The sequence below is a fragment of the Phyllostomus discolor genome, chromosome 12 (assembly GCF_004126475.2).
Source record: "Phyllostomus discolor isolate MPI-MPIP mPhyDis1 chromosome 12, mPhyDis1.pri.v3, whole genome shotgun sequence".
Classification (NCBI taxonomy): Eukaryota; Metazoa; Chordata; class Mammalia; order Chiroptera; family Phyllostomidae; genus Phyllostomus; species Phyllostomus discolor.
In genome coordinates, this window is record NC_040914.2 from 5,298,285 (window position 1) to 5,312,655 (window position 14,371).

The 14,371-nt window shown below is 45.6% G+C and overlaps 1 protein-coding gene across 1 annotated transcript; it reads left to right on the forward strand.

Moving 5' to 3' along the window:
* Nucleotides 1-13,087: 13,087 nt before the first annotated feature.
* Nucleotides 13,088-13,931, forward strand: LOC114511274 (protein FRG2-like). Its single transcript, XM_036012718.1, has one exon. The coding sequence runs from the start codon at nt 13,118-13,120 to the stop codon at nt 13,562-13,564; it is 447 nt and encodes a 148-aa protein (XP_035868611.1). The 5' UTR covers nt 13,088-13,117; the 3' UTR covers nt 13,565-13,931.
* The last annotated feature ends 440 nt before the right edge of the window (nt 13,932-14,371 follow it).

Sequence of the window (14,371 nt, forward strand, 5' to 3'; positions counted from 1 at the left end):
GCTGAGATAACTGGTGAAGTGTATTCTAGCAGAATTGATGTACAGGACCATCCTCCAGAAGAAGCAGACCAGACCGTCTATGCAGATGGAAGCAGTTACAGGGACAAAGGAAACAGAGAGGCTGGGCACTCATTTGTGACTCTTGAAGGAGTAGTAGAGGCCAAGGCCTTGCCACCAGGAACCTCTGCTAAGAAAGCCAGACTGATTGCATTGACCAGGGCACTGGAATTGTTGCACAAAAGGAGAGTGAATGTGTATATCAACTCAAGGTAAGCTTTCCTAATTTTGCATGTATATGGTTCCCTCTGGAAGGAAAAAGAAGTGTTAGCCTCTGATAAAAAGGAGAACAAGCATGCAACAGAAACTTTAAAATTATTAGAGGCTGTTCAGGTGCCTTTACAGGTGGCAGCTATGCACTGCCTGGGGCAGCAGAAAGAGGACAGTGAAGCAGCTAGAGGAAATCATCTGGCTGATCGAGCAGCAAAAGAGGCTGCTGAAGGAATGTTTATAATGCCTTTGGTACCTGTTCTGGGCTTGTCACAATTTGACCCTGAATCTTCAACTGCAGACTTAGAGAAAGATGAGGGTTGGGCTTTTGATGAAGAAGGTCCTGATAGTGGGTGGAGAAAGAATAAGAAAGGAGTTACACACACTGCTTCCTGAACATTTAGTAGAGCCTGTCATGAAGCATTTGCGTGAGGCCACACACTATGGAAAGGACTCATTAACCGCTTATGTCAAACTGTGGCTCACAGGTTTGGAATTTCCAAAGCCTTATGAAAAGTAATTGCTAGAAGTGTTGTGTGCCAGAACAAGCCCAGAACAGATCCCCATCAAAGGAGAAAAAGAAAGCAATACCAAGGACAGTGCCCACTTAAGGACTTAAGGACTTTACTCAGATGCCAAGGGTCTGAGAGTGGAAATATTTGCAGTCTTTGCTGCCACTTTTTTCAGGATGGGTGGAAGCCTATCCCACTAGAACAGAGAAATCCCTGGAGGCAGTGAAAGACTTACTGAAGGCAATAATCCCTCGCTTTGGCCTCCCTGGCAGCATCCAGAGTGATAACGGGACTGCTTTCATTTCAGGAATTACACAGAAGGTTAGTAAATTTTTAGGAATCAAGTGGAGACTCCACACAGCATGAAGACCTCAGGACTCTGGGAAGGCAGAGAAGAGGAATCACACCTTGAGGAAAAATATAGCCAAGCTGTGTCAAGAAACTCATCTCCCCTGGGATCAAGCTTTGCCTATTGCCCTGCTCAGCATAAGGGTGGCTCCTTGACGTGGCATTCAATTGAGTCCCCACGAACTCGTGTACAGGGACCACTTCAGGCTATGACTGGGGTGGGAGAAATGTATATAGATCAAGAAGTGAAGGTAAAGAAATACGTACAACATTTAAGTGAGACCTGAGCTATAATGAATGACCTTGCTTGTATTAGGGACCTGTCCCCTAGAGGCTTGCTGCATTCCTTTGAGCCTGCAGACAAGGTGCTACTCAAGACGTGAATGACTGCATCTCCAGAAAGCCAACTAGGAGAAAAGGGAACTGGACCTTGGGACATACTCCTCACAACCCCGCCCATGGTGAAGCTGGCAGGAAATAAATCCTTGGACTCATCGCACCAGAATAAAGAAAGCACTGGAGGAACAATGGACCACCGAACCTCAAGAAGACCTGAAAGTCAGTCATCTTCGAAAACAACAACTTAACGTTTTTTTCTTTACCTCTTGTTTAGCCCCTTGTTATGGACAACTTATTCCTTTCAAACGAGATGCAAATATTTGGGTATATTTAGCGAAAAAGGTCCTAAACATTTCTGACTTTTGTCTTGCAGGAGGAACTTACACTGAACAAACTTTCACTTCATGTCTTGTAGGTGTCTGTACTCCCTTGGAAAGCCTTAGAAATTACACTGTGCTTGCCCTTGTCAATAAGGAAATGACCTACTTAGACACTTATAATTGGGGACCGATGGTGACTATAAGGGACAGGGAAATGTTTTCCTTCAAGGTCACTAATGTAGCCCCAGCTACAGAGAGTGTAACTTTTGTCAGCTGTACTAAAAACTGCTTTGTGCTCTCAGCAGGTGTGAAGATGAATTGCCCACAAGATGGTTTCTGATCCGTGGAAGGACCCTGCTGTTCCAACCTATCTGATCTTATAGAAATAAAATATTTTAAAACTAATGGTGGGGGAATAATAGGGGGCTCAAGAGCTGGAAAATTTTAATTTAGGTAATTGCTAATAAGCTTAGTAATCAGTGCAGGTAAAAGCTATTGTTCCAGGAGTGGAACGTAGGACCCACCCTGCCTCCAGGAAACCAGGTGCAGTTCCAGTTTACAGTGCCCCAGTAGCCCTCAGGCCACACAACACCAACTCCCCTACCCTTTTTTAATCCAGTTATAATCCTGTACAGGCTAATAGACCCCACCCTTCAATGGTGGTGGTTTTCCTCACACTGTGTCTCTCTGCTTTCTCAGAGAGTGAATAAAAATGTTATTCTCTATACTTTTTTTCTCTTTGTGAATTCTCTCACAGCCTGTATCACAGACCACCTTAACACAGACCTTGAGACCCTTGTGTTATCTAACAGAAGGAAAATATTGGACACAACATAATTGCTCCTAATGTGATCAGCAATTGTCTGGCAGCTTGTCAAGGTCTGGCAGGTCAACTTGGGACTCAGACGGACGGAAGAAAATTCACGGAGCTGTGGCAATGCCAGACATGCCTTTATTCAAGGGTGGATGATCATGCAAGCTGCAAGCCACAAGTTGTACAGCAGGGAGCCCCAAGTCCCTTACATACTAAATGTACACAAAGCTGACAGAGTGCTAAGATATTGTATAACAAGCGTGATTCTGCACGTGCAGGCCCACTCAAGGTTATGGAAATACAATTTATCGGGCCCAGACTCAAGGCCATGGGAACACTGCCTATCTTAGTTACCCAGACATCTGGGTGAGGTTCCAGACTGACTCTGTTTACCCTAACATCCACCCCTTCTGGGGCTTCACCACACAATCTACATGACGGTGTCTTCTGCAAAGGTCCCTTAGCAAGGAGGGCAGAGCTCTGCACCCATAAACCACAGCAGCAGGAGAAACCACAGCAATAAACAACCAAAACACAAGCCCTGCTGCCCAAGACAGCAAGGACCCACTGCCATGCAGTGGTTAGGGAAGCCCACCATTCCTGCAAGGGATCACCTGTCAAACGTTCAGTGGCATGGGTCTCAGAGGCTAAGGCCTGCAGAGCTTGGCTAACGTTGTAACGGACATCAGGAACATATACACCATGTTCAGCCCCTGCTACGGCACACACCCCACCTTCAGGTACAGTGAGCATATTTAAGGCCATACAATTTTGCAAAGCTACTTTCCTAAATTGATACACATCCTCATTTAAGAGGCTTAAGGAATCATGTGTTGCATTCAAAGTACGAGCACCATGCAAAGCCAAAGCAATTGTTTCAGTCTCAGTGACTATAGGAGCAGCTTGAGAAGAAAAGATTGGCTAATGGGTCATACCACCAGGAAGTACACTTTACCAGGTGTTATGCCTTGAATGCTTCCCAATTGGTTGGCCAGCCTTACAAGAGTTTTCTGAACTCGAGCAGACAAGTAGGGCCATCCCCAGGTGCAGCGGCCAGTCCAATTTCCAGACAGATAAGTCCACACATGTGAGCCACACACCCAGAGGGCCCCAGTGGGAAACACAGCCCACACATCCGCCTGTGCCTTCCAGGCATGCTTTAATGTCCAAGTCTGACACAGACTTGTCAGAGTTCAGCCCCTCTGGGCCTGTTCTTCGAAGTTCTCAATGCAAAGGAGAGCTGGTCCAGCCAGCTCCACAGCCTCAGCTGTGATCCACCCTGAGCCATCCCATATGGAGCAGATGACCAACAGCTTAGGCTGGTGATACAGCTGCTTCGCCCCAGTGTGGATGTCAGTCCAGGTTGCATTCCACAAGGGATGTGCACTGTTCCACTGCTGCTGTAGCCAAGTCCAGTCTGAGACAGAAACAGGAGAGATGCACCATGGAAGGCCAGCAGACATGCCCAGGGGATTTCGGTGCAGACCCAGCACACTGACTGATTAGCCACTGAGGCACTGGTGTGTGCCTAGTCCACTAAGGTGTTACTTTGCAGCCTAAGGACAAAAAAACCAAGCAGTTATAGGTTCCAATAATGTCACATCATGACACTCAGGCAATCTACAAGAAAGTTTCTGGCCGGCTGATAAGACAGTGGTCAGCAGAGGGAGCTTTCCTGACTGCAAATACCATACCTTGTGCACCTCAACTGGAGGTTCAGCATCTACTTGTAACAACATTGGAAAACTCATAATGAGCCACAGGGATATCACAAAGTTGCTGTGACAAAGCCTTTTGGGTTCTGCTGACCCTGGGTGTGTCTGGGGGCCATGTCTCAATCACCCAGGGCACTATTTGCAGGTTTCTCTCTACCCCTTGGCCCCAGGGGCAACAACAGCCACCCAATGCATATGGGAGGCGAGGGGGATGGGCTTTTACCTTCCAAGGCCATGTCCAAGTGGCTGTTTGCTCTCACTCCAGATCCTCAGGTGCAGGCAAGGAAATATCCCTCTGTTCTCCCATGCCCAGTTTCAGCAAAGCACCCCCTGTCTGTACCTGCAGCTGGACTGCAGTACCACTCAGGTGGAGCAGTGCTTCCACCAGGGATGGGTCCCCATCTGCCTCCTCTCATTTGGATTCCAGAGGACAGTCCATGAGTGTTTCACCCAGCCACCCAGCATTGAGGTGGCAGCCACAGCTTGCAGGCTCTGCTTTAAGAGGCCATTGTACTGTTCAACCATTGTGGCAGCTTGAGAGTGAGAGGCTATGTGGAATTTCCAGTCAATCTGCAGGTCTCAAGCCCATTGTTGCACCAATGGCCCAGTAAAATGCATCCCCTGGTCACTTTCAATGACTAGGGGTCGACCATAGGAAGCACATAACAGCTCCAACACAGCAATTCCTGTTTTCTGATGTGGGTGCGGTGTGGAGTAAACAACTAAAAGTCCAACAGCCATGTCCTCACGTGTGATTGCATACCTATACCCCTCTGAACTAGGTAGGGGCCCCATCACATAGGCCTGCCACAATAGCTTTTACCTGCACTGATTACTAAGCTTATTAGCAATTACCTAAATTAAAATTTTCCAGCTCTTGAGCCCCCTATTATTCCCCCACCATTAGTTTTAAAATATTTTATTTCTATAAGATCAGATAGGTTGGAACAGCAGGGTCCTTCCACGGATCAGAAACCATCTTGTGGGCAATTCATCTTCACACCTGCTGAGAGCACAAAGCAGTTTTTAGTACAGCTGACAAAAGTTACACTCTCTGTAGCTGGGGCTACATTAGTGACCTTGAAGGAAAACATTTCCCTGTCCCTTATAGTCACCATCGGTCCCCTATTATAAGTGTCTAAGTAGGTCATTTCCTTATTGACAAGGGCAAGCACAGTGTAATTTCTAAGGCTTTCCAAGGGAGTACAGACACCTACAAGACATGAAGTGAAAGTTTGTTCAGTGTAAGTTCCTCCTGCAAGACAAAAGTCAGAAATGTTTAGGACCTTTTTCGCTAAATATACCCAAATATTTGCATCTCGTTTGAAAGGAATAAGTTGTCCATAACAAGGGGCTAAACAAGAGGTAAAGAAAAAAACGTTAAGTTGTTGTTTTCGAAGATGACTGACTTTCAGGTCTTCTTGAGGTTCGGTGGTCCATTGTTCCTCCAGTGCTTTCTTTATTCTGGTGCGATGAGTCCAAGGATTTATTTCCTGCCAGCTTCACCATGGGCGGGGTTGTGAGGAGTATGTCCCAAGGTCCAGTTCCCTTTTCTCCTAGTTGGCTTTCTGGAGATGCAGTCATTCACGTCTTGAGTAGCACCTTGTCTGCAGGCTCAAAGGAATGCAGCAAGCCTCTAGGGGACAGGTCCCTAATACAAGCAAGGTCATTCATTATAGCTCAGGTCTCACTTAAATGTTGTACGTATTTCTTTACCTTCACTTCTTGATCTATATACATTTCTCCCACCCCAGTCATAGCCTGAAGTGGTCCCTGTACACGAGTTCGTGGGGACTCAATTGAATGCCACGTCAAGGAGCCACCCTTATGCTGAGCAGGGCAATAGGCAAAGCTTGATCCCAGGGGAGATGAGTTTCTTGACACAGCTTGGCTATATTTTTCCTCAAGGTGTGATTCCTCTTCTCTGCCTTCCCAGAGTCCTGAGGTCTTCATGCTGTGTGGAGTCTCCACTTGATTCCTAAAAATTTACTAACCTTCTGTGTAATTCCTGAAATGAAAGCAGTCCCGTTATCACTCTGGATGCTGCCAGGGAGGCCAAAGCGAGGGATTATTGCCTTCAGTAAGTCTTTCACTGCCTCCAGGGATTTCTCTGTTCTAGTGGGATAGGCTTCCACCCATCCTGAAAAAAGTGGCAGCAAAGACTGCAAATATTTCCACTCTCAGACCCTTGGCATCTGAGTAAAGTCCTTAAGTCCTTAAGTGGGCACTGTCCTTGGTATTGCTTTCTTTTTCTCCTTTGATGGGGATCTGTTCTGGGCTTGTTCTGGCACACAACACTTCTAGCAATTACTTTTCATAAGGCTTTGGAAATTCCAAACCTGTGAGCCACAGTTTGACATAAGCGGTTAATGAGTCCTTTCCATAGTGTGTGGCCTCACGCAAATGCTTCATGACAGGCTCTACTAAATGTTCAGGAAGCAGTGTGTGTAACTCCTTTCTTATTCTTTCTCCACCCACTATCAGGACCTTCTTCATCAAAAGCCCAACCCTCATCTTTCTCTAAGTCTGCAGTTGAAGATTCAGGGTCAAATTGTGACAAGCCCAGAACAGGTACCAAAGGCATTATAAACATTCCTTCAGCAGCCTCTTTTGCTGCTCGATCAGCCAGATGATTTCCTCTAGCTGCTTCACTGTCCTCTTTCTGCTGCCCCAGGCAGTGCATAGCTGCCACCTGTAAAGGCACCTGAACAGCCTCTAATAATTTTAAAGTTTCTGTTGCATGCTTGTTCTCCTTTTTATCAGAGGCTAACACTTCTTTTTCCTTCCAGAGGGAACCATATACATGCAAAATTAGGAAAGCTTACCTTGAGTTGATATACACATTCACTCTCCTTTTGTGCAACAATTCCAGTGCCCTGGTCAATGCAATCAGTCTGGCTTTCTTAGCAGAGGTTCCTGGTGGCAAGGCCTTGGCCTCTACTACTCCTTCAAGAGTCACAAATGAGTGCCCAGCCTCTCTGTTTCCTTTGTCCCTGTAACTGCTTCCATCTGCATAGACGGTCTGGTCTGCTTCTTCTGGAGGATGGTCCTGTACATCAATTCTGCTAGAATACACTTCACCAGTTATCTCAGCACAGTCATGTATTAGCATGGCCGAGTCAGGCACCGGGAAAAGAGAGGCAGGGTTTGACTTACTTACAGTTTTGAGGGAGATGTTGGGATTGTCGAAAGGAATGGCTCTGTACCTGCCCATTCTTCCAGCAGTGAGCCGCAAATTTCCCTTTTGCTCCAGCAGGCTCAACACTTGGTGGGGTGCTTAAATGGTGATAGGCTGTCCTGAGGAAAACTTTTCAGCTGCCTGTAAGAGCTCACAGGTGGCTACCACAGCTGTCAAGCAAGCTGGCCACTCCTGGACAGTGTGATCTAGTTTCCTTGACAAGTATGTGATGGGGTGTGAAATGTCACTAAGCATTTGGGTGAGGAATCCTAGGGCAACGCCCTGTCTCCCACACACGTATCATTGAAAGGGCTTCAGTACGTTTGGAAGCCCCAAGGCCGGTGCAGAAGCCAGGTGGGCCTTCAGGGACTCAAAAGCCTGAGTGCACTCCTTTGTCCATTCTAAAGGGCTATATTCTGGTCCCCTCAGAGCCTCACACAGTGGATTAGCAGTGAGCCCAAAGTTTGGAATCCAAATGCAGCAGTATTCCCAGGAATCCTCTTACCTGTTTCCTGGTGTTGGGAGGGGTCCTCTGTGGACTTTTGTTGCACTGTCTGCACCACATTCAGACTTTTCTGCTCAGGGACGCCACTCCTCATTCCCTCAAGAAGGCATGTCTTACAATGCTCTAAGAGAGGAAGGCCATTCCCATAGGGTCCCAGTTGGGCTTGGTTAAAGGTATTACCATGGTAGGGTCAAGAGCCCCATCTGGATTTTCTTGGTGCACGCCCCAAGCCTCTTCGTTTGCCTTATCCATCACTCATTCCCCATAAGCAAAGGATTTAATGAGGCTTGCATGTCTGCCCAATTGAGAGGATGAGTGACAAAACTGTTGCAACCAAATCTGTCATTTTAGCAGGATCATCCTTATAAGAAGGGTTTGAGTTTTTCCAGTTTCACAAATCTGATGTAGAAACGGAGTATGTGCCCAATAATATCCAGCAGGCTGGCCCTCTGGCCCTCCTCCCACTGGAAGTCTCCGCAAAGGATATTGCCCTGCCCCAGTAGGGGCTTTTCCTCCACCGAATTTGGTTCCCGGATGGGTTCAAGATGGCGGCACCAGTTCAGGCGCACTTTCCCCAGTTCCCTCAGCTGAGTAGGTCCCCCGAGCTGGAGAGGCCTAGGAAGTCTGATCATGCTCGAAGCAGTCATAATATCTAGATCTCCCTGGTCCCTCTCCTCTGAGCCTCTACTATTTTTCACATGCAAATTCTCCCTTCTCTGAACCATTAACTTCTTTTTTTACTCTGTATCTTTATCATGTAAACTACACACACACACACACACACACACACACACACACACACACAACCCCTTCTAGGTAGCACATTTTCTCCCACTTCCCTGATTTTTGACAAAACAACTCTAGTTACAGTATGATACAGTAATTTAAAGACCAATTCAGTGGCCAGCGCTCTCCTGAGTCTAGATCAGACAACACATAAGCTGAACAATAGTATTACAATAAAACCACATTCGCTCCAGTCATACGTTTATAAGCATAGGTCAACCAATTAGCCAGAACTCGCCCCAGTGGGCTGTTTTCCAGAACAGAGGCTTTCCACCCCCATTCTACCAGACAGAGCTCAGTAAACCAGATGGTACCTTAACCAGATGACCTAAATTGTGACCTGGGATTTTAACCTGAACCAGAAAGTGCAATGATTCAATCAAACATGATAAATGACGAGAAGTACTGGGAGTGAGGGGGAGGGTGCCCAAGTGAAATCACTTGGCAGCTGCTTGGGAATCTCCAAACACAAACTCTGAGGCCTCTCAGCCCAGGCAGCCAATGGGACTCCTTGCCCAATACCCACACTTACTGAAGAGTCCCAAAGTCTGTCCCAGTGGAGTCACCAAAATATGCAACCGGAAAAGACCAGCATTTGTACTGCCTGTCACATACCGAACCCAATAAGCAGAGACGGGGATTGAGTCTTTATGGGAGCTTTATTCAGGTGGCCGGCGATCTGAGAAGATGGCGGGTTCATACCCTAACAGACCATCTTACATTCCATTTTAAAATGGCCCTTTTCATAAGGAGAACAAAGTGTAGGCAAGAGTTTGGAATTCGGGGAAATGTTAATTGGATTAAAAACTGCAGTATTCTCGCCCTGGGCAGTGGTCCTCTCACCCTGGAGTGTGATGGCTCAGATACCATCTTCACTGCTTGCAGTCCTCCTGAGGCAAAAAGGTGGAACTGTTTACAGTCTGCTGGAGTCAGGGTGGGTCATACCTTCAGCTCCTGGAACAAGGGCTTTTACTGGCATTGATTACTAAGCTTATTAGCGATTATTTAAATTAAACTCTTCCAACCCGCGAGTCCCCTATCATTGTTATTCACCACAAAACTTTACTAACATGTAAAATTTCTTTAAAATTATTTTTCAATTTATTTTGAATTGTGTACTTTTTGTTTTGAGAGAGTATTAATTAACCTTTATATGTCGTGGACACAATTTCCTTCTGAGTAATGAAGATTGCAATTATATCCTTCTGCTTTTCGGTGGGTCTTAAATTATCTTTTCAGACAGACTTGGTCAGTTCTAATGCTACAATAAATAACTTAAAATGTGTTTGGTTAATTTGAGAGAATGCAAATATGTACTGGGTATTAGATAATATAAAAAAAAAACCCAAAACTAATTTTGAGTTATAATAGCCTGCAAGTCTTTGTTGTCTTCCATATATATATATACTTGAAGAATAATTTATTAAAAATAAATTTTATGGCTCCCAACTTATTTTTTAGAGAAATACATAATTCTAAGATTTGCATTAAAGTTTTCCAGTTCCAGTCCTCACCCAACCCCCACCCCAAGGTGAAGATTTGATTGGATGGCACAACCCCAGACCGGCGGAATGCTGGCGCACTTCGCAAAGTGGTCTCAGGAGTAAAGAGAGGGATGCTTTGTTCTGTACAACGTGGGGATGTTTAAAATATCCATCTTCAAAGCTTAAAAATATTATTACTGAGAAACTATATTTATAAGTAATTATTTTGAGGTTATTGATGGTTTCACTTGTATATCAATACCTGATATTTGTCAGATATATTCATATATAAAATTGGCTTGTACCTTTCCTACAGTAAAATCTAGTCTTTAAAAACACAACGGCAGGTATGAAAAAGAAATACATCACTTGCATAATGGGTCTGGTAAACACTTATTTCTTGAAATATACCTCTTCTGTGTCCTCTATAGGATGAAATTATCATAGAGAAGGCTTGTGAAAATAGATGCATTTTATGGATATAAAAGTTATCCTCCTGATTAGCCTGTTATCCAGGTACATTTGAGCAGCCCTCACTTTTCGTTTCATGGTGGAAGAAGCAGAAGAATTCTGGTCAGGGTCTTGAATAATTCTGGGTGGATTGTGGGCCAGAATCAAGATGGGGAGGAATTCTCAGCCTTTCAATCCCTCAGCTTCCCAGCTTTGCTATCTGTTTTTGAGTCTATGTCAGGACCCTGCAATAGTCTTTCCTTATCTGTGCGGGGATCTGCAGTTCAACCTGAACTTTGAGAAGCAACAGCACTCCTAAGAAGCACTCCTAACAGCTAACTGGGCACACATTTAAAACCAGAGTTTTAAAACCATTGCAACCATTGCTTCCAGAGGCATCTCACACACTATGCATTTGAGGGAAATGCCACAGACTGAGCCTCCAGACCCCTGCACAGTGTCCCTGCCATCTGAGTCCACCTTTACGAATTCTTAATATTGTACTTCAATCGATTGCTGAGTCAACTTTTCGATGAAGACTAACTGGAACTTTAAGGAAACATAATCAGTTGGGAGGGTCGCTGGGAGGAGCTAGGGCATATGAAAGTCCTCACACTCTATCTAAAAATGACAAAACACTGCAAGTGGGAACCCTACAGGAATAACACTGCATTTATAATAACGCTCTATGGTTTATTGGAAACCCCATATTGGAAACCCCTGTTGGCACAATTTTTGCGGCAGAGACCTTTTGTTGACAAACACAATCAGCTACATTCCTATCTATGTTTAGCCTACCTGAATCTCTAATGAGTAACAGGAAGTGAATGCCTTTCAGCCAATAGGAGTGAGCCACACCCTGTGCGTGGCTCATAAAAGGCAGGCAAATCGGGCCAACTCTCACTTCTGGTTCTGGATGTGTCACAGGGAGGGTCTTTCACTTGGGCTCCAGGATGGATTCGGGAACAGAAAACTCAGACTCCCAGAGCCCCTCCATCCAAAGTGCCACTGAGCAGCTTCCCTCCCAAAAGAACTTCTTTGAAGAAAGGCACTCAGATGTGGATCAGAAACTATTAGGAGAAGAAGGTAAGGATTCTTCCCAGTTAAGAGAGAATGGCATCCAAAGACGAGGGAAGAATGGGCTGTGTGGAGGCTGGAGAGAGGTTTGAGATCAGGGAAGCCCATATTATTTACCTATTTGTTTGTGTGGTTTGTAATAATACATACCTCAAAGGGAGATCATAAAGACGAAATAACATTTTTACTAATTGATTGATTTTTAAATTTATTTTTGTTTTATTTTCACCTGAGGACATGCTTATTGATTAGAGAGAGGGAAAGGAAGGGGGAGAGAAACATGGATGTGAGAGAAAAGCATTGATTGGTTGCCTCTCTTATGTGCCCCGATTGAGACCTCAACCCAGGCATGTGCCCTGACCAGGAATCAAACCCACAACCTTGCAGTTTATGGGAGGCCACTCCCACCAACTGAGCCACACCATTCAGGGTGAAACCCAGCATTTTTGTCTCCAGTTGGCTTTTATTTTGACACAGGTGGTAGAAAACATTACCTGGCCTTCAGGGTGCTTGAGGAAGTGTGGCAATGACCCTCTGGAACCTTGGTGTTCATGTCACACTTGCCATTGGCCGCACACCCTCAGTCAAGAGAGTTGCCCACAAATTCTGACTAGTTGATGGAGAGAATTGTCCACAGACAGGGGGTTCTGTGTGCCTTGAGGGAGGCCGGTCACCTAAACTCCTTCTTTTTGTCCAGGGTCAGAGGCCAAGACAAATGAGGAAGAGAATTGTAAGAAGAGGAAACGCAAAGACAGAAATAGCTGCAATCTCTCAGGTAAGATTTTACTTTGAGGGGAAAGAGGGACAGGATATGGGTATCTGTCTCTCTGGGCAGTGAACTGGGTGCTGCTCTGGGGCAGCTAGAAACTTGCAGATAGATCCTGAACTCTAGGAATGGCGGGGAAGTGAGCAGTCACTGAAACTCACACTTTATCTGCAGAAGCAGAAAGCTGCTCTGACTGGGAGAGCTCCGGGAAGAGGAAAAGCAGTTCCAGGGACAGCCTCGGCAAGACAGCAGGTAGGAGGTTACTTTGGGGGCCAGAGGTGCACAGAAGGAAAAGTGGGGAACATCCAGCATGTGGGCAGGAGAGCGTTTGCTTGGTGGTTTTGGAGAGCCACCTTGGTGGTTCTGGGATTCAGGGAGCATTTGGGGATGTAGAATAAGTGTGGTCACATAGAAATAAAAGGGCTTGAAAGGAGCAGGATAGCTGTGGGGCTCCCCTGAGGGCACTGGCTGAGACCTGGGAATGAAGATCCCCTGGGACTTGATCTGGCAGGTCTCTCACCCACAAGCTTCCTTTGCAGGGGCCTCTCTAGAAGAGATGTGCAGTGTGACTTCGGGAAAGATCGGAAAGGTCTCTGATACTGACCAAAGTGGTGACAGCAAAGAGACTGGAAGTGCCCATCATAGGAGAGCCCAGAGAAGGCGCACTGGGCACAGCAAGAGTCCCAGATCACGGTCCTCAGGAGTCCAGACACCTCCTCTGCTTCGGAAAAGCCTGGTGACTTCCCTTCGCACCATGTCTGAGGCCATTTATCAGAACATCGTTCTGCTGCAGAACCAGCAGCTTCCTTTCTCGCTGAGCTGGGAGAAGTACATCCTGCTCACCCAGCTCCGGGAGCATCTGCGCACCCAGGCACAGACCGTCTATGCCATGGCCACCCAAGCGGCCTATGCCTTCCCTGCCGAGGGCTGGCTTGTCCCAGCCCCACTACCAGGTCCCTCGGGTCCAGCAGGGGATGAGGGAGAAGCCCAGAGCCCCTCCTAGGTGAGAAACCTGGGAAGGTCAGCCTCTTGCTCAGACAGGAGATAGCTGAGGTTGCCAGTGAATGGGATTAGGGCTCAGCTAAGGGCACTGGACCCCATTCAGCTGACGCAGCTCTGTGGCTACATCGGAGCTCTACTCCTTCCCAGATTCTTCCAGATGACCAGCAGGGCCTCTTTTCAAGGCAATGTGTTGCTACTAAGTGGTTAGAATTGTCATTAAAAAATCTTAATAAACAAGACTCGGGTGGCAAACTCTGGGTTTCCTTGAGGATTAAATTTCCAAACTGTAAGTTTTACGTTAGACATTTCATGTATTTTGAGTATCTTAAGAGAGCCAGGCATTATTTGAAAATGAGAACAAAAATATGGGTGGAATTCTTATGTTTGTGTATTTTCAAGTGCAGCAAAGAATATATTTTCTGTCCTCCTCGAATTCTAAAATGCACGAATAATAAGTATGGTCGTTTACTTAAGATATTTTATTTTATTTTATTTTATTTTATTTTATATAGCATTTTATTTGCATTTCACACTGGCTCATAAAACAAATGCATGTAGCTTATATGAGAAAAATGAAATGAAATTTTAAAATGTTGTTTTCTCCTTTGTCTTATTTCCATATTACATACACAGTGATAAAATGTTACTATGTTCACATATTACATATGTTAAGTAATACACATTTACTCATATAAAATTTGCTTCACTGCATGTGTGGGTTAGAAGGGTGTTTTGTTTTGTTATTTTCACCTCTACAGGACCTCCCCCCTGACTTTCCTATACTTAACAGTGCTTCTCCTAAATAAAG

Bases quoted from the DNA above. Each gene is read 5' to 3' on its own strand.
- LOC114511274 (XM_036012718.1), top strand. From the start codon at position 13,118: ATGTGCAGTGTGACTTCGGGAAAGATCGGAAAGGTCTCTGATACTGAC.